At 42.8% G+C, this 24,532-nt stretch overlaps 5 protein-coding genes across 6 annotated transcripts in view; 1 reads left to right on the plus strand and 4 right to left on the minus strand.

Annotated features, from left to right (window-relative positions):
* Window positions 1–1,024: 1,024 nt before the first annotated feature.
* LOC143321211 (nuclear factor 7, brain-like) lies at window positions 1,025–2,497 on the minus strand. The gene has a single exon (XM_076731418.1). The coding sequence runs from the start codon at window positions 2,495–2,497 to the stop codon at window positions 1,064–1,066; it is 1,434 nt and encodes a 477-aa protein (XP_076587533.1). The 3' UTR covers window positions 1,025–1,063.
* Window positions 2,498–7,833: 5,336 nt separating this feature from the next.
* On the minus strand, window positions 7,834–9,381 carry LOC143321212 (zinc-binding protein A33-like). Its single transcript, XM_076731419.1, has one exon. It carries the CDS (start codon window positions 9,272–9,274, stop codon window positions 7,847–7,849), a length of 1,428 nt encoding a protein of 475 aa, XP_076587534.1. The 5' UTR covers window positions 9,275–9,381; the 3' UTR covers window positions 7,834–7,846.
* A 2,798-nt stretch (window positions 9,382–12,179) lies between these two features.
* Window positions 12,180–13,607, minus strand: LOC143320663 (nuclear factor 7, brain-like). Its single transcript, XM_076730501.1, has one exon. It carries the CDS (start codon window positions 13,605–13,607, stop codon window positions 12,180–12,182), a length of 1,428 nt encoding a protein of 475 aa, XP_076586616.1.
* Window positions 13,608–18,077: 4,470 nt separating this feature from the next.
* LOC143321447 (zinc-binding protein A33-like) lies at window positions 18,078–19,564 on the minus strand. Its single transcript, XM_076731801.1, has one exon. The coding sequence runs from the start codon at window positions 19,561–19,563 to the stop codon at window positions 18,130–18,132; it is 1,434 nt and encodes a 477-aa protein (XP_076587916.1). The 5' UTR covers window position 19,564; the 3' UTR covers window positions 18,078–18,129.
* A 2,107-nt stretch (window positions 19,565–21,671) lies between these two features.
* Window positions 21,672–24,532, plus strand: part of LOC143320617 (metal transporter CNNM4) — a 42,136-nt gene continuing 39,275 nt past the window's right edge. For both annotated transcript variants that reach the window (XM_076730437.1, XM_076730438.1), the window contains exon 1: window positions 21,672–23,095. In XM_076730437.1, the coding sequence (XP_076586552.1) occupies window positions 21,682–23,095 (1,414 nt within the window). In that variant the 5' untranslated portion in view covers window positions 21,672–21,681. The remainder of the gene's footprint in view (window positions 23,096–24,532) is intronic.

Here is a 24,532-nt window from a genome sequence, read left to right on the forward strand (position 1 = left end):
AAGAACTGGACTCAGACTCTACTCGAAGTATTTCCATTTTATGGTCTTTATACTCTTTACTTGACCACCTTCATTCAAGTAGATAAGATGAGCTCCATGGTCACCAGCTGCAATATCAAAATGCTGCTTCCATGTTCATTCAGTATTTAAATGTTTTTTTGTTTTTTTTTTAAATTCTAACTCTCTACAAGAGGACATTTTGCACAATGAACACTTTTAATTTAGAGACTGAAGGACATTTGTTACGGCCGCCACCGTTCTTGTTGTAACCAGACCTGGGGACTGATTTTACAACCACTTCCAGTCATATTGTTTGTTAGCCTCAATAGGCTTATGGGTGCTATTTCTTTTGTATTTTGGTTCTCGTTTTCCACCCGTACTGTCGGCCTCATTTAGGAGGGTTTTATTTCCATTTCGTTTTGTTTGTGATTCAGGTCAGCTCTCGTTTTTGAGAGGTCTCTTTAAGGTTGTGTTTATTTCATTTGTTTGAGAAGCACCCAACTGGTCTTTTCATTGTCTGGGAAGTTGTCCTTTGTACCCAAACAATTTAAAATGACTTGGGTTTAAACATTTCAACACTTTGAACACTTTGATTGTATTAAAGTAAAAGCAGTTTGAAGAAATTATTTATTGAATTTCTTTGAAAACTAGTTGAAAGATGAAAATAAATCATGAAAATAAAGCTTTCAGTGGTCACACGATTTAAAATTAAAGCCTATTTTAAATTAAAAAAAATACATATATTGGCAACTTAAATTTGTTGGTCATCCTCGGAAAATGTAAAAACAAAAAAACAAAACAAAAAAATTTAGTTTTAAAATGATCACATTAAATCAACTCCAGTTCTTGAAGCATGTTCACACCACAAACAGCGTTTTGGAAAAAATCTTTAACAACAAATTAATCTGGATCTAACCTGGATCTCCACATTTTCTTCATTTACTTTCAAATTACAGGATTTTCACCTTTAAAGAACTAACTGTTATTGTCTGTAATTGACATGAAAGCAGCACATTATAAAAATCTGAATGAATCACTTGGACCTCACCATCCTCCCTGATCATCACACAGAAACATCACTTTGACACATTTTGATAGCAGCAGTTTTAGCACCACCAGCACGTCCAATACTGAAATATGGGAAGAGTTTCTCAGTGAAAGTGTCTTTGTGAGTGTAGATGTGAGTCATGTCTTCAGGGTTGTAGAAGGACACCTTCCCCCTGTCATAGTCCAGCTGGACTCTGATCCTCTGGAGACTCTTCTTCACTGTGACAGTCTCAGCATAAACATCAGTGTATTTTTCACTATCATATATTAAACACCAGATCCCTTGTTTTGGGCCAGGATACTCCATTGCCTTCCTGTGAACTGACTCTTTAGCCAAACCCACACTCCAGTCAGGATGGTCTCCCACCTCCACCTCCCAGCTGTGTTTCCCTGAGCTGAAGCCCTCAGAGCCCAGAACAGCGGTGTAATAAGTATGTCTCTCTGGATTGTCAGGAAGTTGCTGCCATTTGCCTCCACACCTCACACTGGTCAGATCATCAGACAGACAGAGCCAGCGGTGTCCAGTGTTTGGGTTCAGAATGACAGGACTGAAGTGGACCTTGTCCTTCATCTTCTTCCAGACTGTGAAGGACAGGTTGCCCAGGTGTTTGGCCACATCTATCAGAGCTCCTGAGAGCAGCTGTGGATCTGACAGTGAGCACTGGACTCTGGCTCTGCTCTGAGTGGCTTTATAACTGCTGAGGAATGGCACGTTGTGTTTCTGCAACTCTTCGTCAACAGCACAGATACTGTCTGACAGAGAGGAGATCTGCTGCTCAATCATCTTCATCTCTCTGCTCACAGTCCTCTTCCTCTGCTCCCCTTCCTCCCTCAGAGCTGCCAGTCTGGACTCCTCTTCCTCTTTCAGGAACTGGTGGAGCTTGTTGAACTCTGCTCTGATCTGCTTCTCTGTGGACAACAGCTGCTTCTTGGAGTGTTGAATCATTTCTTTGTATGTTTCCTTCACTTCTTTGTATTTGTCCCTCTTGTCCTGCAGAGACTGTAAGTCAGATTTCAGCTGGTCCTTCAGCTCACTGACTGCTTGTTCTACAGGAACCACTTTGTGACTCTGGTGCAGAGAAAACTCACAGACAGGACACACAGCTCGCTGCTCGTCCTCACAGAACAATTTAGGCTCTTCTTGATGTTTACTACACACCACCTCCACCTCCACCTCCGCCTGTCCTTTTTCTGTCTCAGATGATCCAGATTTCTGTCTCTCAGTAAAGGCTTCAGCCAGTTTCTTCAGTGCAATGTTCTCTTGTGGATCGTCCGTTGAGGATTTTCTCTTACAAATGGGACAGTTTTTGTTTTTAGCTTGTTCCCAGAATTGTTGCAGGCAGCTTGAACAGAAGCTGTGGTTGCAGCTCAGAGACACAGGATCTCTGAAAGTTTCTGAACACACATGGCAACTCAGGAAACCTTCGAGAAGAGCAGTTTTCTCAGCCATTTGATTGTTTTCTGTTTTGTTTTAAAATGAAAGACTCACCAAGTTTTCCTTCCCTCCAGTCCGACTCTCAGTCTCATAAATGTGTAGTGTTCAACAGATTGCCCACAAGAGAGAGAATCTGCTCTCTCAACCTCTTTCATTAGTTAATCATTGATGGTAGTTAATCTCACCCTCTCATTTCACGACCAACAGATATAACAGACGCTTAACAAGCTGTCCTTCAGAACATGGAAGACTTTCGAATTCATTCTGGATTCAAACATGTTTAAACCCTCTGTGTGATGATCTGATGAGTTAAACAGTGACAGGAAGGTGAACAGTTTTGTCTCTTTGTCACAGTGAACACTGGTGATGAAAAGGCCACTGATGTAAAACACTTAAGACGGAGCGTCTCTGTGACATTAAAATGAACTCTGTGTGTGTGTGTGTGTGTGTGTGTGTGTGTGTGTGTGTGTGTGTGTGTGTGTGTGTGTGTTATTATTCAGGTTTGATTAGCTAAATCCAGGGTTTACATTATTCTATATGCAAAGAGATTGCCAGAAACATTTGTTCATTTTCCTGTTTATTGCTGATTACCGCTCTCATTATCTTTGGACTTTGTGCAGCAGTTTTGTTTAATTGCCTGAACTTTGAACATGTACCTGTAGTAAATGTGTCATCGAGAATTTATTAACATAAAATGACAATCAAACAAAGACTTACGGGAGGGTGAGGCTGGCAAACGTCAAAACCAAAGTGATAAGTCCAAAAGCAAAATACAAGCCACAGAAACAGGACTCAGTGTCTATAAATCCAAAAAACACAGCAGGATAAGAGAACAAACAAAAACCCCAAAGCACTTGGACAGACTGCTCAGTCCTGCCTACTCACAAGAAGGCTGGACACGTGATACATGAGCTATGAAGACAAACTGGCAAAGACTGAGAGAAACACACAGACTTAAATATATTGGGAGGGAAGACTAACAAGGCACAGGTGGAAACAAATGAGTGACAGGTGACACAAATCAAACCATCACCAGGGAGAGAAAACACAGGAAGTAAAGCAAAAGATGACACATGAGGAAAACTTTCAACATAAAACAGGAAATATCAAAACTAACACTGAACCATGACACTACTTCCTTGTTATTTCTGTTTCACTTTTTTTTTTTTTCTGTATAGGATCAACAGTTTAATTGCAGTAACAGTCCTGAAGGTCATGTCTTTTTCACCTTCTTTGTCTTCAATGTGAAAGTTAGCAAATACTAAAAGCTGAATAGTAAATCTGTTCTTAACACACAGAAACATGAAAACATATCTACAATATCAGCCTCAACATTTTCTGTCTGTACAAAATTGAGGTACTTTTAATGATTTAAGTATTTATATTCCATGTTACTTTCCACTTCTTGTCCACTGAATTTAAGAGGGAAAATTTCTTTTAGCACATTACATTTATACAAGTTACTTTCAGATTAAAATGCCGTGTGTCACAAATATTCATCAGTACCATACAACTCCAAATCATCACATTCTGTTTGTTTACATTTTACAGAGTCCCAGTTTTTCTGGATATGACCTTGAACTTTCTTCAGAACAAATACGTATCAGAAACAGCTTTCTGAACATTTTCTTTCATGCTGACACACGTTTGGTCATTTCTGTTCTTATAGGATCATATCTGTGTGTATTTCATGTTAAACATTAGCTTCAGTGTCTTGCTTAAGGACCCTTCACCTCTGTGACCTGAGCAAGTTCGGCCCTGAACACTGACAAACTGTGTCCAAAGGTCAGTTGTAGCTAGACTGGAGACCACCGAGAGAGGGGTTATTCAGGTGGCCGAGGGCAGCGACGCCATCTTCAGGTTCTACGGGCTCCACTTGTTCGCGGACAGCTCGAAGCTCATCGGGTTCACGGAACTTTACTCCAGTGATACAGAGGCTGATAGTTTTGGAGCAATCGCGGCCCCCCGTCAATGGCACTTGTCCCGAGATCACAAAGGATCTCGTAGTTGCTGTGAAAGTATTTTGTTTTCTTCCTCATCGAGAACACAAAGAACTGTGGTGGGTTTGGATTGAAAAGGTGGCAAAACAGCCTCCACAGAAAGAACTGGACTCAGACTGTACTCGAAGTATTTCCATTTTATGGTACTTTATACTCTTCACTTGACCACCTTCATTCAAGTGGATAAAATGAGCTCCATGGTCACCAGCTGCAATATCAAAATGCTGCTTCCATGTTAATTCAGTATTTAAATTCATTCATTCATTCATCTTTCGGGGGGCTGGAGCCTATCCCAGCTGGCAATGGGCGAGAGGCCTGAACCAGTCGCCAGTCAATCGCAGGGCAACATAGACAAACACACAGACAGACAACCATTCACACTCACACTCACACGGACAATTCACACCAATTCACCAATGAGCATGTTTTTGGCCTGTGGGAGGAGGCCGGAGTGCCCGGGGACAACCCACGCATGTAAAAACTTCACACAGAAAGGCCCTGCCCAACCCGGGGATCGAACCAGCGACCTCCTTGCTGTGAGGCACACGCACTACCTGCTGCGCCACCGTGCCGCCTCAGTATTTAAATGTTTTTCTAAAATATTATAACTCTGAAGGACATTTGTTACGGCCGCCACCGTTGTTGTGTGTGTTTGTGAGTGTGTTCTTGTTCCCTGCATGTATGTGAGTGGTTGCAGGTGAGTGGGTGTGGAAACAGGACTCCTCCTCCGGAAGAGGACAGCGATTGGGGAGTAGCCAGCCGGTGCCCAATCATCTGCAAGCGGTTATCTCCTGCTGGCTACAAGAGTTGTCTCAGCCTGGCAGTGTGTGGCTGGCACGTCTCATGACCAGAGCTCGACACAGGAGAGATTCATTTGGTTTATTGTAGATTTGTCTGAGCTCGTGCTCCTTGTGTTCTTGTTGTAACCAGACCTGGGGACTGATTTTACACCCACTTCCAGTCATATTGTTTGTTGGCCTCAATAGGCTTATGGGTGCTATTTCTTTTGTATTTTGGTTCTTGTTTTCCACCTGTACTGTCGGCCTCATTTAGGAGGGTTTTATTTCCATTTCGTTTTGTTTGTGATTCAGGTCAGCTCTCGTTTTTGAGAGGTCTCTTTCGGTTATGTTTATTTCATTTGAGAAGCACCCAACTGGTCTTTTTGTTGGCTGGGAAGTTGTCCTTTGTACCCAAACAATTTAAAATGACTTGGGTTTAAATAAATAACTATATTAACCATTTACATCTGGTTGTTTTTTTTTATTACTTCTTTACCCCTAGCGAGCTGGGTCGTACCAACATTTTTATGATAATATTACCTTTTCTTAAGTTACAGTATTTTTTACCTATTGCTCGTTAAATAAATAATAAAACTTAAATAACAGATTTAAATAATCTTCCATCCTGGTTCTTAACGTCCTTCCAGGTGAAAATAGAAGTGATCTGCCCTGATACTGATGCCTGTTATTACTCGATTGGTCATATCTGAGAAATAAAGAGGGGTGACAAATTAAAGGAAAAAACAACATTAAATATTAAAGTAGCGGCACGGTGGCGCAGCAGGTAGTGCGCGTGCCTCACAGCAAGAAGGTTGCTGGTTTGAACCCTGGGTCGGGCAGGGCCTTTCTGTGTGAAGTTTGCATGTTCTTCCCGTGCATGCGTGGGTTCTCTCCGGGCACTCCGGCTTCCTCCCACAGACCAAAAACATGCTCGTTAGGTTAATTGTTAATTGGTCTCCAAATTGTCCATAGGTGTGAGTGTGAGTGTGTGAGTTGTCTGTCTGTGTGTCTGTATATGTAGCCCTGCGATCGGCTGGCGACCGGTTCAGGGTGTACCCCGCCTCTCGCCCATTGCTAGCTGGGATAGGCTCCAGCCCCCCGCAACCCCGAAATGGGATGCGCGGGTAAAGAAGATGAATGAATGAATGAATATTAAAGTAGTTTGGCATTCAGCCACTAGGAGGTTTGTCAGAGATTCTGCAAGTGTGTGAACTCCACAGGAGAGATGACCAAGATTCTTCCACAGCATATTCCCTCGTCTGCTGTTTGGATGGTGGAGAGCGTCGTCTCACACAAACTCCTCCCATCACTGATCATTTGGGTGAAGATCCTGTGACTGTGAAGGCCTTAATATATGATTCATATTATTTTCATGTTCCTCGGACCATTCAGGGACCCTCATGGCCTGTATGGAAACATCGGCATATCTGTATTTTTATTTGTCGTCCGTCTGGTTATGATCGTATAAATCAGATTTATTCACACTGAGTTCGTTTTTTTAACAGTTAAAAGACTCTTGGAGACAACGAGCAATATAAAAAACTTGTTACATGATAAAATAGTAACAAACTGTAAATAATTTACAAGATAACAATAAATTAAACAAACAGATTGTTTCTGTTGAAATGTATTTTTAGCATCATCATCATGAAGCATGTGATAAACATGAGCCTGTCCCAACTTTACTCAAACGTGTTGCTGCCATCAAATTCTACATGAAGACTGAATTTACAAAATCAAGAGTCCCAGTTTTTCTGGATATGGCCTTGAACTTTCTTCAGAACAAATACGTATCAGAAACAGCTTTCTTCTCCTTCCAAACACTCCTCCTCCACTTTCCTGAAGCAGGTGATAAAGTCAGAAACACCTTGTGTGTCATCATGTGTTTCCTGGGGAGGATTTCCAAGAGGTGGACTCATAAAATTATTCAGTGTTTAATCAGAACTGTAGCAGGTGACAGAGTTCAGGCTGTAAAAGGTCACATTTGGACGTCCAGATGACGATCTGCTGCCATCTTTTCAGGCCTCTGGCTCTCAGCAACACGTAAAATAAAGGCAACAGTTTGGTCATGTTTATCTTATCAATGTCGATGTTTTATTTCAAAACATTTCAACACTTTGAATGTATTAAAGTAAAAGCAGTTTGAGAAAATTATTGATTGAATGACTTTGAAAATTAGTTGAAAGATGAAAATTAACAGTGAAAATAAAGCTTTCAGTGGTTACATGATTTCAAATTAAAGACTATTTCAAATTAAAATATGCATATATTTGCAACTTAAATTTGTTGGTCATCCTTGGAAAATGTTAAAAAACAAAACTTTGGAGATAAAAGTTTTAAAATCATCACACTAAATCTTCTACAGTTCTTGAAGCATGTTCACACCACAAACAGCATTTTGGAAAAAATCTTTAACAACAAATTAATCTGGATCTAACCTGGATCTCTACATTTTCTTCATTTACTTTCAAATTACAGGATTTTCACCTTTAAAGAACTAACTGTTATTGTCTGTAATTGACATGAAAGCAGCACATTATAAAAATCTGAATGAATCACTTGGACCTCACCATCCTCCCTGATCATCACACAGAAACATCACTTTGATACATTTTGATAGCAGCAGTTTTAGCATCACCAGCAGATCCAATACTGAAAAATGGGAAGAGTTTCTCAGTGAAAGTGTCTTTGTGAGTGTAGATGTGAGTCATGTCTTCAGGGTTGTAGAAGGACACCTCCCCCCTGTCATAGTCCAGCTGGACTCTGATCCTCTGGAGACTCTTCTTCACTGTGACAGTCTCATCAAGAACATTAATGTATTTTCCACTGCGATGCACCAAACACCAGATTCCATATTTTGGTGAAAGAAATCTCTCCCCCTTCCTGTCAACTGACTCTTTAGCCAAACCAACAGCCCAGAGAGGATGGTCTCCCACCTCCACCTCCCAGCTGTGTTTCCCTGAGCTGAAGCCCTCAGAGCCCAGAACAGTGGGATATTTAGTGTTTCTCTCTGGATTGTCAGGAAGCTGCTGCTTTGTGTCTCCACACCTCACACTGGTCAGATCATCAGACAGATAGAGCCAGGGGCTTCCAGTGTTTGGGTCCAGAATGACAGGACTGAAGTGGACCTTGTCCTTCATCTTCTTCCAGACTGTGAAGGACAGGTTGCCCAGGTGTTCGGCCACATCTATCAGAGCTCCTGAGAGCAGCTGTGGATCTGACAGTGAGCACTGGACTCTGGCTCTGCTCTGAGTGGCTTTATAACTGCTGAGGAATGGCACGTTGTGTTTCTGCAGCTCTTCTTCAACAGCACAGATACTGTCTGACAGAGAGGAGATCTGCTGCTCAATCATCTTCATCTCTCTGCTCACAGTCCTCCCCTTCTTCTCCTCTTCCTCCCTCAGAGCTGCCAGTCTGGACTCCTCTTCCTCTTTCAGGAACTGGTGGAGCTTGTTGAACTCTGCTCTGATCTGCTTCTCTGTGGACAACAGCTGCTTCTTGGAGTGTTGAATCACTTCTTTGTATGTTTCCTTCACTTCTTTGTATTTGTCCCTCTTGTCCTGCAGAGACTGTAAGTCAGATTTCAGCTGGTCCTTCAGCTCACTGACTGCTTGTTCTACAGGAACCACCTTGTGACTCTGGTGCAGAGAAAACTCACAGACAGGACACACAGCTCGCTGCTCGTCCTCACAGAACAATTTAGGCTCTTCTTGATGTTTACTACACACCACCTCCGCCTTCTTCTTTCCTTTTTCTGTCTCAGATGATTCAGATTTCTGTCTCCCAGCAAAGACGTCAGCCAGTTCTTTCAGCACAAAGTTCACTCCTGGAAGTTCTTTTGAGGATTTTCTTTTACAAATGGGACAGTTTTTGTTTTTAGCTTGTTCCCAGAATTGTTGCAGGCAGCTTGAACAGAAGCTGTGGTTGCAGCTCAGAGACACAGGATCTCTGAAAGTCTCTGAACACACATGGCAACTCAGGAAACCTTCGATGAGGGCAACTTTCTCAGCCATTTGTATCCAAATTGTCTTTCAAGAGTAAGACTCACCAAGTTACTGTTCCTTCTCTTGAGTGCTTAAAATCTTCCAGTTTTTTTGTTTTCCAGCAGAGATCTCACACGATGTAACGATGTCTCAGCTCTGTTCAACAAGATCGAACTATACTTTCGTTTTCACTTCTCTCTGTTTCAAATGAAATTATGAAGAGGAAATGCTGCTATGTCACGTTGTCACCAGCAGATGGAGTCAGAGTGCTTTGAGAGGAGTGAGGACTGAACATTTCAGCAGGGTGACAGACACCAAACTTTTTTGTATGTATACTTACTTAACTAATTGTATTTAATTTTTCTATCTTACATTCTTTTTTTTCATCAAGTCACAGAGACCAAATGTATGTAAAATGAATTGGGTAAAATAATTCAGTAAATAACAGATTTCTTCTTGTTCGTTAAGATAAAGTTAAGGTGAATTATTTCACAGATTTGTCTCTCAGTCTTCTTTCTCTCTCAGGTTCTTTGTTTTCATCAGTGCAGAAAAAGTCCAGGAAGAAGGACAGGAAGCGCTCTGAGCAACAACTTGGAAGCATGTGAGATCAAACCTCAGAGAGGACAGAGGAAGAGGAACGTGTACAAGATGCATGGACTCACACAGTGGTGATGAAGGTGAACATGAACAGGCAACTGACAAACATGTTTGGTTTCATGCAAACAGCAACTGAAACGTCGTCTGTCAGGATAAGATGAATCGTTGTTTCTGTAAATAACAAAGAAACAAGAAACTTCCACCTTCTGCTGTGACTTTAAAGACCACTTGGCTCTGTTTGTGGTCACATTTATATCCAGCTGTATTTATGTCCTACAGATCAATTTATGTGATGCTTGATATATTTGAATCAGTCTTTCAATCTCACTCCGACAGTGTCAGTCAAAACTACAGCTGCACACCTTAATGGTATTGATTGGGAACACATCATCCTCAGCTGAGTAGCTAAAGTAGACCAGTAACTGCATTATGGGCTCTGCAGCCACCATGCATAGGACAGCTTTAAGCCTCACTGAAACTGTACATTGAAGTGGAGCTGGTTTCTATTTGAACATCATCTATTTCACAGATTTCACAGCTGGCCGTCAGGCTGCACTGTGAGTGATTTGACCACAAGATGGAGCTCTGCTCTCAGTACAGACATTTATGTGCACTTGTTTCTCAAGGAGAAGAGGACAGGCAGAATAAAATCTCTGCAATTTGACTTTGACAGTTCTTCATCTTTCAGTATTTTTCATTTGAAGTTATTTAGGGCATCTGAGCCTCTCGAGCAAGTATCTTTCCTTTTAGCGCCAACGTACTCTTGTCCAAAGGTCAGATGTAGCCAGAATGGAGCAGGTGGGTATTCAGTTTTCCCGAGACCACTGAGAGAGGGGTTATTCAGGTGGCCGAGGGCAGCGACGCCATCTTCAGGTTCTACAGGCTCCACTTGTTCGCGGACAGCTCGAAGCTCATTGGGTTCACGGAACTTTACTCCAGTGATAAAGAGGATGATAGTTTTGGAGCAATCGCGGCCCCCCGTCAATGGCACTTGTCCCGAGATCACAAAGGATCTCGTAGTTGCTGTGAAAGTATTTTGTTTCCTTCCTCATCGAGAACACAAAGAACTGTGGTCGGTTTGGATTGAAAAGGTGGCAAAACAGCCTCCACAGAAAGAACTGGACTCAGACTGTATTCGAAGTATTTCCATTTTATGGTACTTTATACTCTTTACTTGACCACCTTCATTCAAGTAGATAAAATGGGCTCCATGGTCACCAGCTGCAATATCAAAATGCTGCTTCCATGTTAATTCAGTATTTAAATTCGTTCATTCATCTTCTATACCCGTGTATCCCTTTCGGGGTTGCGGGGGGGCTGGAGCCTATCCCAGCCAGCAATGGGCGAGAGGCGGGGTACACCCTGAACCGGTCGCCAGCCGATCGCAGGGCAACGTAGACAAACACACAGACAGACATCCATTTACACTCACACTCACACCTACAGACAATTTAGAGTCACCAATTAACCTAATGAGCATGTTTTTGGTCTGTGGGAGGAAGCCGAAGTGCCCGGAGAGAACATGCACGGGAAGAACATGCAAACTTCACACAGAAAGGCCCTGCCCAACCCGGGGATCGAACCAGTGACCTCCCTGCTGTGAGGCACGCGCACTACCTGCTGCTCCACCATGCCGCCTCAGTATTTAAATGTTTTTCTAAAATATTATAACTCTCTACAGGAGGACATCTTGCACAATGAACACTTTTATTTAGAGACTGAAGGACATTTGTTACGGCCACCACCGTTCTTGTGTGTGTTCTTGCGCCCTGCATGTATGTGAGTGGTTACAGGTGAGTGAGTGTGGAAACAGGACCCCTCCTCCGGAAGAGGACAGCGATTGGGGAGTGGCCGGCCGGTGCCCAATCATCTGCAAGCGGTTATCTCCTGCTGGCGACAAGAGTTGTCTCAGCCTGGCAGTGTGTGGCTGACACGTCTCATGACCAGAGCTCGACACAGGAGAGATTCAGTGGTTACATGATTTCAAATTAAAGCCTATTTTAATTAAAATATGCATATATTTGCAACTTAAATTTGTTGGTCATCCTTGGAAAATGTTAAAAAACAAAACTTTGGAGATAAAAGTTTTAAAATGATCACACTAAATCTTCTACAGTTCTTGAAGCATGTTCACACCACAAACAGCGTTTTGGAGAAAATCCTTCACACACCAAATTAATCAGGATCTAACCTGGATCTCCACATTTTCTTCATTGACTTTCAAATTACAGGATTTTCACCTTTAAAGAACTAACTGTTATTGTCTGTAATTGACATGAAACCAGCACATTATAAAAATCTGAATGAATCACTTGGACCTCACCATCCTCCCTGATCATCACACAGAAACATCACTTTGACACATTTTGATAGCAGCAGTTTTAGCATCACCAGCAGATCCAATCTGAAAATATGGGAAGAGTTTCTCAGTGAAAGTGTCTTTGTAAGTGTAGATGTGAGTCATGTCTTCAGGGTCGTAGAAGGACACCTTCCCCCTGTCATAGTCCAGCTGGACTCTGATCCTCTGGAGACTCTTCTTCACTGTGACAGTCTCAGCATAAACATCAGTGTATTGTCCATTGTAATATGTTAAACACCAGATCCCTTGTTTTGGGCCAGGATACTCCATTGCGTTCCTGTCAACTGACTCTTTAGCCAAACCCACTCTCCATTCAGGATGGTCTCCCACCTCCACCTCCCAGCTGTGTGTCCCTGAGCTGAAGCCCTCAGAGCCCAGAACAGTGTCGCAGTAACTGTTTCTCTCTGGATTGTTCGGAAGCTGCTGCCATTTGTCTCCATTACTCACACTGGTCAGATCATCAGACAGATAGAGCCTGCGGTGTCCAGTGTTTGGGTCCAGAATGACAGGACTGAAGTGGACCTTGTCCTTCATCTTCTTCCAGACTGTGAAGGACAGGTTGCCCAGGTGTTTGGCCACATCTATCAGAGCTCCTGAGAGCAGCTGTGGATCTGACAGTGAGCACTGGACTCTGGCTCTGCTCTGAGTGGCTTTATAACTGCTGAGGAATGGCACGTTGTGTTTCTGCAGCTCTTCTTCAACAGCACAGATACTGTCTGACAGAGAGGAGATCTGCTGCTCAATCATCTTCATCTCTCTGCTCACAGTCCTCTTCCTCTGCTCCCCTTCCTCCCTCAGAGCTGCCAGTCTGGACTCCTCTTCCTCTTTCAGGAACTGGTGGAGCTTGTTGAACTCTGCTCTGATCTGCTTCTCTGTGGACAACAGCTGCTTCTTGGAGTGTTGAATCATTTCTTTGTATGTTTCCTTCACTTCTTTGTATTTGTCCCTCTTGTCCTGCAGAGACTGTAAGTCAGATTTCAGCTGGTCCTTCAGCTCACTGACTGCTTGTTCTACAGGAACCACCTTGTGACTCTGGTGCAGAGAAAACTCACAGACAGGACACACAGCTCGCTGCTCGTCCTCACAGAACAATTTAGGCTCTTCTTGATGTTTACTACACACCACCTCCACCTCCACCTGTCCTATTTTTGTCTCAGATGATTCAGATTTCTGTCTCTCAGTAAAGGCTTCAGCCAGTTTCTTCAGTGCAATGTTCTCTTGTGGATCGTCCGTTGAGGATTTTCTTTGACAAATGGGACAGTTGTTGTTTTTATCTCGTTCCCAAAATTGTTGCAGGCAGCTTGAACAGAAGCTGTGGTTGCAGCTCAGAGACACAGGATCTCTGAAAGTCTCTGAACACACATGGCAACTCAGGAAACCTTCGAGAAGAGCAGTTTTCTCAGCCATTTGATTGTTTTCTGTTTTGTTTTAAAATGAAAGACTCACCAAGTTTTCCTTCCCTCCAGTCCGACTCTCAGTCTCCTAAATGTGTAGTGTTCAACAGATTGCCCACAATGAGAGAGAATCTGCTCTCTCAACCTCTTTCATTAGTTAATCATTGATGGTAGTTAATCTCACCCTCTCATTTCATGACCAGCAGATATAACAGACACTTAACAAGCTGTCCTTCAGAACATTTCTTTCTGGATTCAAACATGTTTAAACCCTCTGTGTGACGACCTGATGAGTTCAACAGTGACAGGAAGGTGAACAGTTTTATCTCTTTGTCACAGTGAACACTGGTGATGAAAAGGCCACTGATGTAAAACACTTAAGATGGAGCTTCTCTGTGACATTAAAATGAACTGTGTGTGTGTGTTAGTTTTCAGGTGTGATTAGCTAAATCCAGGGTTTACATTCTTCAGAATGCAGACTTCTAGAAACATTTGTTCACTTTTCCTGTTTATTGCTGATTACCGCTCTCATTATCTTTGGACTTTGTGCAGCAGTTTTGCTTAATTGCCTGAACTTTGAACATGTACCTGTAGTAAATGTGTCATCGAGAATTTATTAACATAAAATGACAATCAAACAAAGACTTGCGGGAGGGTGAGGCTGGCAAAAGTGGTAAGTCCAAAAGCAAAATATAAGCCACAGAAACAGGGCTCAGTGTCTATAAATCCAAAAAACACAGCAGGATAAGAGAACAAACAAAAACCCCAAAGCACTTGGACAGACTGCTCAGTCCTGCCTACTCACAAGAAGGCTGGACACGTGATACATGAGGCATGAAGACAAACTGGCAAAGACTGAGGGAAACACACAGACTTAAATATATTGGGAGGGAAGACTAACAAGGCACAGGTGGAAACAAATGAGTGACAGGTGACACAAATCAAACCATCACCAGGGAGAGAAAACACAGGAAGTAAAGCAAAAGATGACACATGAGGCAAACTTTCTGTTTCACTTTTTTTTCTGTATATGATCAACAGTTTAATTGCAGTAACAGTCCTGAAGGTCATGTCTTTTTCACCTTCTTTGTCTTCAATGTGAAAGTTAGCAAATACTAAAAGCTGAATAGTAAATCTGTTCTTAACACACAGAAACATGAAAACATATCTACAATATCAGCCTCAACATTTTCTGTCTGTACAAAATTGAGGCACTTTTAATGATTTAAGTATTTATATTCCATGTTACTTTCCACTTCTTGTCCACTGAATTTAAGAGAGAAAAATTGTTTTAGCACATTACATTTATACAAGTTACTTTCAGATTAAAATGCCGTGTGTCACAACTATTCATCAGTACCATACAACTCCAAATCATCACATTCTGTTTGTTTACATTTTACAGAGTCCCAGTTTTTCTGGATATGGCCTTGAACTTTCTTCAGAACAAATACATATCAGAAACAGCTTTCTGAACATTTTCCTTCATGCTGACACACGTTTGGTCATTTCTGTTCTTATAGGATCATATCTGTGTGTATTTCATGTTAAACATTAGCTTCAGTGTCTTGCTTAAGGACCCTTCACCTCTGTGACCTGAGCACGTTCGGCCCTCAACACTGACAAACTGTGTCCAAAGGTCAGTTGTAGCTAGACTGGAGACCACAGAGAGAGGGGTTATTCAGGTGGCCGAGGGCAGCGACGCCATCTTCAGGTTCTACAGGCTCCACTTGTTCGCGGACAGCTCGAAGCTCATCGGGTTCACGGAACTTTACTCCAGTGATACAGAGGATGATAGTTTTGGAGCAATCGCGGCCCCCCGTCAATGGCACTTGTCCCAAGATCACAAAGGATCTCGTAGTTGCTGTGAAAGTATTTTGTTTTCTTCCTCATCGAGAACACAAAGAACTGTGGTCGGTTTGGATTGAAAAGGTGGCAAAACAGCCTCCACAGAAAGAACTGGACTCAGACTGTACTTGAAGTATTTCCATTTTATGGTCTTTGTACTATTTACTTGACCACCTTCATTCAAGTAGATAAGATGAGCTCCATGGTCACCAGCTGCAATATCAAACTGCTGCTTCCATGTTCATTCAGTATTTAAATGTTTTTTTTTTAAATATTATAACTCTCTACAAGAGGACATTTTGCACAATGAACACTTTTAATTTAGAGACTGAAGGACATTTGTTACGGCCGCCACCGTTCTTGTGTGTGTTTGTGAGTGTGTTCTTGTGCCCTGCATGTATGTGAGTGGTTGCAGGTGAGTGGGTGTGGAAACAGGACTCCTCCTCCGGAAGAGGACGGCGATTGGGGAGGAGCCAGCCGGTGCCCAATCATCTGCAAGCGGTTATCTCCTGCTGGCTACAAGAGTTGTCTCAGCCTGGCAGTGTGTGGCTGACACGTCTCATGACCAGAGCTCGACACAGGAGAGATTCATTTGGTTTATTGTAGATTTGTCTGAGCTCGTGCTCCTTGTGTTCTTGTTGTAACCAGACCTGGGGACTGATTTTACACCTGCTTCCAGTCATATTGTTTGTTAGCCTCAATAGGCTTATGGGTGCTATTTCTTTTGTATTTTGGTTCTTGTTTTCCACCTGTACTGTCGGCCTCATTTAGGAGGGTTTTATTTCCATTTCGTTTTGTTTGTGATTCAGGTCAGCTCTCGTTTTTGAGAGGTGTCTTTCGGTTATGTTTATTTCATTTGAGAAGGACCCAACTGGTCTTTTCGTTGTCTGGGAAGTTGTCCTTTGTACCCAAACAATTTAAAATGACTTGGGTTTAAATAAATAACTATATTAACCATTTACATCTGTTTTTTTTTTTTTTTTTTTTTATTACTTCTTTACCCCTAGCGAGCTGGGTCGTACCAACATTTTTCTGATAATATTACTGTACCTTTTCTTAAGTTACAGTATTTTTACCTATTGCTCGTTAAATAAATAATAAAACTTAAATAACACGTTTAAATAATCTTCCATCCTGGTTCTTAACGTCCTTCCAGGTGAAAATAGAAGTGATCTGCCCTCAGACTGATGCCTGTTATTACTCGATTGGTCATATCTGAGAAATAAAGAGGGGTGACAAATTAAAGGAAAAACCAACATTAAATATTGAAGTAGTTTGTCAGAGATTCTCCAAGTGTGTGAACTCCACAGGAGAGATGACCAAGATTCTTCCACAGCATATTCCCTCGTCTGCTGTTTGGATGGTGGAGAGCGTCGTCTAACACAAACTCCTCCCATCACTGATCATTTGGGTGAAGATCCTGTGACTGTGAAGGCCTTAATATATGATTCATATTATTTTCATGTTCCTCGGACCATTCAGGGACCCTCATGGCCTGTATGGAAACATCGGCATATCTGTATTTTTATTTGTCGTCCGTCTGATATGATCTTATAAATCTGATTTATTCACACTGAGTTAGTTTTTTTTTTTAACAGTTTAAAGACTCTTGGAGACGAGCAATATAAAAAACTTGTTACATGATAAAATAGTAACAAACTGTAAATAATTTACAAGATAAAAATAAATGAAACAATCAGATTGTTTCTGTTGAAATGTATTTTTAGCATCATCATCATGAAGCATGTGATAAACATGAGCCTGTCCCAACTTTATTCAAACGTGTTGCTGCCATCAAATTCTACATGAAGACAGAATTTACAAAATCAAGAGTCCCAGTTTTTCTGGATATGGCCTTGAACTTTCTTCAGAACAAATACGTATCAGAAACAGCTGTCTTCTCCTTCCAAACACTCCTCCTCCACTTTTCTCAAGCAGGTGATAAAGTCAGAAACACCTTGTGTGTCATCATGTGTTTCCTGGGGAGGATTTCCAAGAGGTTGACTCATAAAATTATTCAGTGTTTAATCAGAACTGTAGCAGGTGACAGAGTTCAGGCTGTAAAAGGTCACATTTGGACGTCCAGATGACGATCTGCTGCCATCTTTTCAGGCCTCTGGCTCTCAGCAACAAGTAAAATAAAGGCAACAGTTAGGTCATGTTTATCTTATCAATGTCGATGTTTTATTTCAAAACATTTCAACACTTTGATTGTATTAAAGTAAAAACAGTTTGAGAAAATTATTCACTGAATGACTTTGAAAACTAGTTGAAAGATGAAAATAAATCATGAAAATAAAGCTTTCAGTGGTCACATGATTTAAAATTAAAGCCTATTTTAAATAAAAAAAAAAACAACATATATTGGCAACTGAAATTTGTTGGTCATCCTTGGAAAATGTAAAAACAAAAAACAAAAAACAAAAATTTAGTTTTAAAATGATCACATTAAATCGACTCCAGTTCTTGAAGCATGTTCACACCACAAACAGCATTTTGGAAAAAATCTTTAACAACAAATTAATCTGACTGGATCTAACCTGGATCTCCACATTTTCTTCATTTACTTTCAAATTACAGGATTTTCACCTTGAAAGAACTAACTGTTATTGTCTGTGATTGACATGAAAGCAGCACATTATAAAAATCTGAATGAATCACTTGGATCTCACCATCCTCCCTGATCATCACACAGAAACATCACTTTGACACATTTTGATAGCAGCAGTTTTAGCATCACCAGCAGGTCCAATACTGAAAAATGGGAAGAGTTTCTCAGTGAAAGTGTCTTTGTGAGTGTAGATGTGAGTCATGTCTTCAGGGTCGTAGAAGGACACCTTCCCCCTGTCATAGTCCAGCTGGACTCTGATCCTCTGGAGACTCTTCTTCACTGTGACAGTCTCACCAACACCATTAGTGTATTTTCCACTATCATGCGTTAAACACCAGATTCCATATTCTGGTGAGGCAAATATCTTCCCCTTCCTGTCAACTGACTCTTTAGCCAAACCCACATTCCAGACAGGATGGTCTCCCACCTCCACCTCCCAGCTGTGTTTCCCTGAGCTGAAGCCCTCAGAGCCCAGAACAGTGGAATATTTAGTGTATCTCTCTGGATTGTCAAGAAGCTGCTGCTCTGTGTCTCCACGCCTCACACTGGTCAGATCATCAGACAGACAGAGACAGGGGTGTCCAGTGTTTGGGTCCAGAATGACAGGACTGAAGTGGACCTTGTCCTTCATCTTCTTCCAGACTGTGAAGGACAGGTTGCCCAGGTGTTTGGCCACATCTATCAGAGCTCCTGAGAGCAACTGTGGATCTGACAGTGAGCACTGGACTCTGGCTCTGCTCTGAGCGGCTTTATAACTGCTGAGGAATGGCACGTTGTGTTTCTGCAGCTCTTCTTCAACAGCACAGATACTGTCTGACAGAGAGGAGATCTGCTGCTCAATCATCTTCATCTCTCTGCTCACAGTCCTCTTCCTCTGCTCCCCTTCCTCCCTCAGAGCTGCCAGTCTGGACTCCTCTTCCTCTTTCAGGAACTGGCGGAGCTTGTTGAACTCTGCTCTGATCTGCTTCTCTGTGGACAACAGCTGCTTCTTGGAGTGTTGAATCATTTCTTTGTATGTTTCCTCCACTCGTTTGTATTTGTCCCTCTTGTCCTGCAGAGACTGTAAGTCAGATTTCAGCTGGTCCTTCAGCTCACTGACTGCTTGTTCTACAGGAACCACCTTGTGACTCTGGTGCAGAGAAAACTCACAGACAGGACACACAGCTCGCTGCTCGTCCTCACAGAACCAATAAGAGACATCTGGATGTTCATCACACACGACCTGCTCTTTCCCTTTCTTCTTTCCTTTTTCTGTCTCAGATGATTCAGATTTCTGTCTCCCAGCAAAGATGTCAGCCAGTTCCTTCAGTGCAATGTTCTCTTGTGGATCTTCTTTTGAGGATTTTCTTTTACAAATGGGACAGTTTTTGTTTTTAGCTTGTTCCCAGAATTGTTGCAGGCAGCTTGAACAGAAGATGTGGTTGCAGCTCAGAGACACAGGATCTCTGAAAGTCTCTGAACACACATGGCAACTCAGGTAACCTTCAACGAGGGCAATTTTCTCAGCCATCTGTATCCAAATTGTCTGTCAAAAGCAAGACTCACCAAGTTACTGTTCCTTCTCTTGAGTGCTTAAAATCTTCCAGTTTTTTTGTTTTCCAGCAGAGATCTCACACGATGTAATGGCGTCTCAGCTCTGTTCAACAAGGTCGAACTACTCTTTCATTTTCACTTCTCCGTTTCAAATGAAATTATGAAGAGGAAATGCTGCTATGTCACGTTGTCACCAGCAGATGGAGTCAGAGTGCTTTGAGAGGAGTGAGGACTGAACATTTCAGCAGGGTGACAGACACCAAACTTTTTTGTATGTATACTTACTTAATTAATTGTATTTAATTTTTCTATCTTACATTCTTTTTTTTCATGAAGTCACAGAGACCAAATGTATGTGAAATGCATTGGGTAAAATAATTCAGTAAATAACAGATTTCTTCTTGTTCGTTAAGATAAAGTTAAGGTGAATTATTTCACAGATTCGTCCCTCAGTCTTCTTTCTCTCTCAGGTTCTTTGTTTTCATGCAAACAGCAACTGAAACGTCGTCTGTCAGGATAAGATGAATCGTTGTTTCTGTAAGTAACAAAGAAACAAGAAACTTCCACCTTCTGCTGTGACTTTAAAGACCACTTGGCTCTGTTTGTGGTCACATTTATATCCAGCTGTATTTATGTCCTACAGATCTATTTATGTGATGCTTGATATATTTGAATCAGTCTTTCAATTTCACTCCGACAGTGTCAATCAAAACTACAGCTACACACCTTAATCGTATTGATTGGGAACACACCATCCTCAGCTGAGTAGCTAAAGTAGACCAGTAACTGCATTATGGGCTCTGCAGCCACCATGCATAGGACAGCTTTAAGCCTCATTGAAACTGTACATTGAAGTGGAGCTGGTTTCTATTTGAACATCATCTATTTCACAGATTTCACAGCTGGCTGTCACGCTGCACTGTGAGTGATTTGACCACAAGATGGAGCTCTGCTCTCAGTACAGACATTTATGTGCACTTGTTTCTCAAGGAGAAGAGGACAGGCAGAATAAAATCTCTGTAATTTGACTTTGACAGTTCTTCATCTTTCAGTATTTTTCATTTGAAGTTCTTTACTGTAGATTGCCAAAATAACACAGGGCGTCTGCGCTTCTCAAGCAAGTATCTTTCTTTTTAGCACCAACGTACTCTTGTCCAAAGGTCAGATGTAGCCAGAATGGGGCAGGTGGGTATTCAGTTTTCATTTAAAGTTTGGCAAGTTGAAGGAAAACCCTCCTGGAACCCAAAGTTTGTTTTCCAGTGTCTGGTGTGAACTTGACACAATGACAGAGACGAGGAGACTGTTCCCTCCCTGCCTGCCTTCCTGTGTGTTTCTGCTTTCTCTCTGAAGCACACTTATACTAGTAGGTTCATACAGTCCCATATTTTTCTCCACAGTGGTGTCACTTTGTGAGGAACACTTTTTCACTCTTTTGTCATATGTTTGCAAACCTCATCCCTAAAACATCCTTCATCAACACAGCCATACATTAGTGGCAACGTAAATATTGTTGTCATATGTGTCATGTGGTATTTGTCACTTATATCAGTCCTAATTCAACTGAGCTAATTTTTGGTGCCCAAATCTGATATGTCAGAGGAGGAACTGTGATGAAAAACCATTGACTGTAAGGCATTTTAATTTTGTTTTGATTCACTTGAATCTTGTTGAATCTTAATAAATGTGAACATAATCTCTTTTTTGTTCAATTGCAAACAAATAATTTAATAAATAATTTAATTTAATAAAATGACTTTCACCAAAACAAGAACCACAATACAACAAGAGAGTGTGTTATTTTATTTCGTTTCTTTTCCACTTCAAATCAGTCAGCTGTTATAAATGAGTCATAAAAAAAATCAAATAACTGCATAAAATCCTGTGATTAAAGCTGCACGTAGTCGACCTTAAAAAGAAAAACTATCAGTCGACCTTAAAAATTAAAAGTGAGGGGGCACGGTCAAGTTTTTTTGAGTGACGTTCCCGCCGGCGATTGGCTTCATCTTCGATATATGCGGGTATGCAAATTAGGGGGTGGGCTTGTTGAAACGAGTAGGTGACGTCAGTTCCCCCGTTCACAGAGAGCGAAACAAACATGGCGATAGACTCGAGTGGATGGGGGTTTACGCTAACTTTATTCGTCTTTTCTTGTGTTTTTGTGGGCAGGCAAGCCGAGGCGGCACTTTCGGAGTCAAGGGGCAACACACGGATACTTGGCATGAGGCTGGAGAAGAGCGACACGCCGGCTGAGACCACCGAGAGAGGGGTTATTCAGGTGACCGAGGGCAGCGACACCCTCTTCAGGTTCTACGGGCTCCACTTGTTCGCGGGCAGCTCGAAGCTCATCGGGTTCACAGAACTTTACTCCAGTGATAAAGAGGATGATAGTTTCGGCGCAATCACGGTCCCCGTCAATGGCACTTGTCCCGAGATTACAAAGGATATCGTAGTGATGGGGTCTATGGAAGTAAGCAACTACAACACCTCCGGGGTGGTCAACCTCAAGATCAAGCACCTCCGAAAGAGCGAGGTGGTGAAGGTGTTCGGCTTGTGCGTCCGCGACAAGGAGGAGAAGGAGTCGAAGTGGTACCTGCTGGACGACAAGGACGGCAGACTGCGGGTAGTGGAGGAGAAGAAGTCTTTGCTGCCCATCTGGCTGCAGGTGATCCTCATCTCCTTCCTGCTTGTGCTGTCCGGCATGTTCAGCGGACTCAACCTGGGGCTGATGGCCCTGGACCCGATGGAGCTCCGCATCGTGCAGAGCTGCGGCACCGAGAAGGAGAAGAAGTACGCGCGGAAAATCGAGCCCATCCGCAGGAAGGGGAACTACTTGCTGTGCTCGCTGCTCCTCGGAAACGTCCTGGTCAACACCACCCTCACCATCCTCCTGGACGACCTCACCGAGTCCGGGTTCGGCGCTGTGGTCGCCTCCACAGTCGGCATCGTTATTTTCGGCGAGATCGTCCCGCAGGCGCTGTGCTCCCGCCACGGCCTAGCAGTGGGGGCGAACACCATCCTTGTCACCAAGCTGTTCATGCTGTTAACTTTCCCTCTGTCGTGGCCCATCAGCAAGATCCTCGACTGCGTCCTGGGCCAGGAGATCGGCACCGTGTACAACCGGGAGAAGCTGGTGGAGATGCTGAAAGTCACCGAGCCGTACAATGACCTGGTCAAAGAGGAGCTCAACATGATCCAAGGCGCGCTGGAGCTCAGGACCAAAACGGTGGAGGATGTCATGACGCCGATCAGCAACTGCTTCATGATCCACAGCGACGCCGTGCTGGACTTCAACACCATGTCCGAGATCATGGAGAGCGGATACACCAGGATACCAGTGTATGAGGACGAGCGGTCCAACATCGTGGACATCCTGTTTGTCAAGGACCTGGCTTTCGTGGACCCGGACGACTGCACCACGCTCAAGACCATCACCAAGTTCTACAACCACCCGGTCCACTTTGTCTTCCACGACACCAAGCTGGACTCCATGCTGGAGGAGTTCAAGAAAGGTTTGTGGTAGTCTTATGGTGCAACTTCCACCCCTGGCAGCAGGGACAGCTAGCAGGGAGTCAGGTGTAACATCTTACTGAGCTCGTAGTGTTTGATTGTTTACCACACTGTCAGATGGTTTGATCAAAGCTGATGCTTATTTTTGAGGCTTTAGTTTGTCGTAGCGTGTGTTACATCCGCTGCTGAGCTTGACCTCTGACCTCTTTGTGGAATCTGCCAAGCTATAAAAGAAATTTCCATCTCAGGGACCAGTGATGTCTGGATTCATCCTGCCTGCAGCACAGTACGGGAAAGCCCCAAAATGTAGATATGAGAGGGCCTTTGCATTTGTCTTCTACCAGTATATGATTTTTATTTTGTTGATGCTCGTATCCAGAGTGCCAGGATGAGGTTCGGTGTCTTGAAATGAAAGTGATATGATGTGGCCATGGTTATTACGGTGCAGTGAGAATTTTTATTAGGACTCTCTGTCTGCCAGACCCCCCCCCCCCGTGTTATGTGTATCTGATAGCAAAGACATGTTAGTTTTAGATTTCACGCTGGTGTGGGGCAGGAAGTCTTTTATTATGTTCAGTCCGTAGACATTCTCCGGATTACCAAAGAGAACGTGGGTTTATTTATTACAGTGCTAACTGTAAACAGCAGTACGGCGCTGCTGATCTAAAGCTGCGTGTCTTACAAAAATGATTGTGCTGAGAAGTGGTGTCGAGGCAGGAATCAACTGTAACCACCGTCAGATTTGTGAGTGGTGATATCAGAAACACTTCCCAGTTTCACTTCTCTCTCTGTTGCTTTGCTGCTATTCTGCACTCAGCGCACACAGAAGCACACACACACACACACACACACACACACACACACACACACACACACGCATGCATGCATGTACACACTCCCTCTCTCAGGAGGATGTACACACACTGACGCCATCCCCCGTGGGGATATATTTTTCCTTTCTCAGGCATCTCGTCTCAAGGTCACAGACAGTAGACACACACACACACACACACACACACACACACACACACACACACACACACACTGGCACGCGCACACACTTGCTGTGTCTGTATCTCAGCACAGAGAGGAATGATTGATTGTTTTCTGTCTGGTGTAGCAGGCACGAGTATCTGACGGTGAGATGGTAAAATTTCACTGAACTTTGTCGGCAGTCTCAACTCCCTGTTTATGCTAGTTTGATTTGTGTCTCGCAAAATGCCTCTCAGTAGAAGAGCGCTCTCTGTCACTGTTACTTTGCACTTATCTCTGATCAGAAGCTGTAGATTGACTTTTGTGTGGTGTGCCTCTGTGGAGGTGCACGGCAATGTGTGACATTTGGCCAAGAAATGGCTCTGCAGCTTGTCTTAGCAGGCTCGGCTGTCGTGTTGGGAGGGTTTGGCAACAAGCTGCAGTGCCTACACACACACACACACACA

Source organism: Chaetodon auriga, chromosome 5 (genome assembly GCF_051107435.1).
Source record: "Chaetodon auriga isolate fChaAug3 chromosome 5, fChaAug3.hap1, whole genome shotgun sequence".
Lineage (NCBI taxonomy): Eukaryota > Metazoa > Chordata > Actinopteri > Chaetodontiformes > Chaetodontidae > Chaetodon > Chaetodon auriga.

What these genes read in the sequence shown, in the direction of transcription:
- LOC143320663 (XM_076730501.1), bottom strand. Translation starts at nt 13,607, where the DNA reads ATGGCTGAGAAAACTGCTCTTCTCGAAGGTTTCCTGAGTTGCCATGTG.
- LOC143321212 (XM_076731419.1), bottom strand. Translation starts at nt 9,274, where the DNA reads ATGGCTGAGAAAGTTGCCCTCATCGAAGGTTTCCTGAGTTGCCATGTG.
- LOC143321211 (XM_076731418.1), bottom strand. Translation starts at nt 2,497, where the DNA reads ATGGCTGAGAAAACTGCTCTTCTCGAAGGTTTCCTGAGTTGCCATGTG.
- LOC143321447 (XM_076731801.1), bottom strand. Translation starts at nt 19,563, where the DNA reads ATGGCTGAGAAAATTGCCCTCGTTGAAGGTTACCTGAGTTGCCATGTG.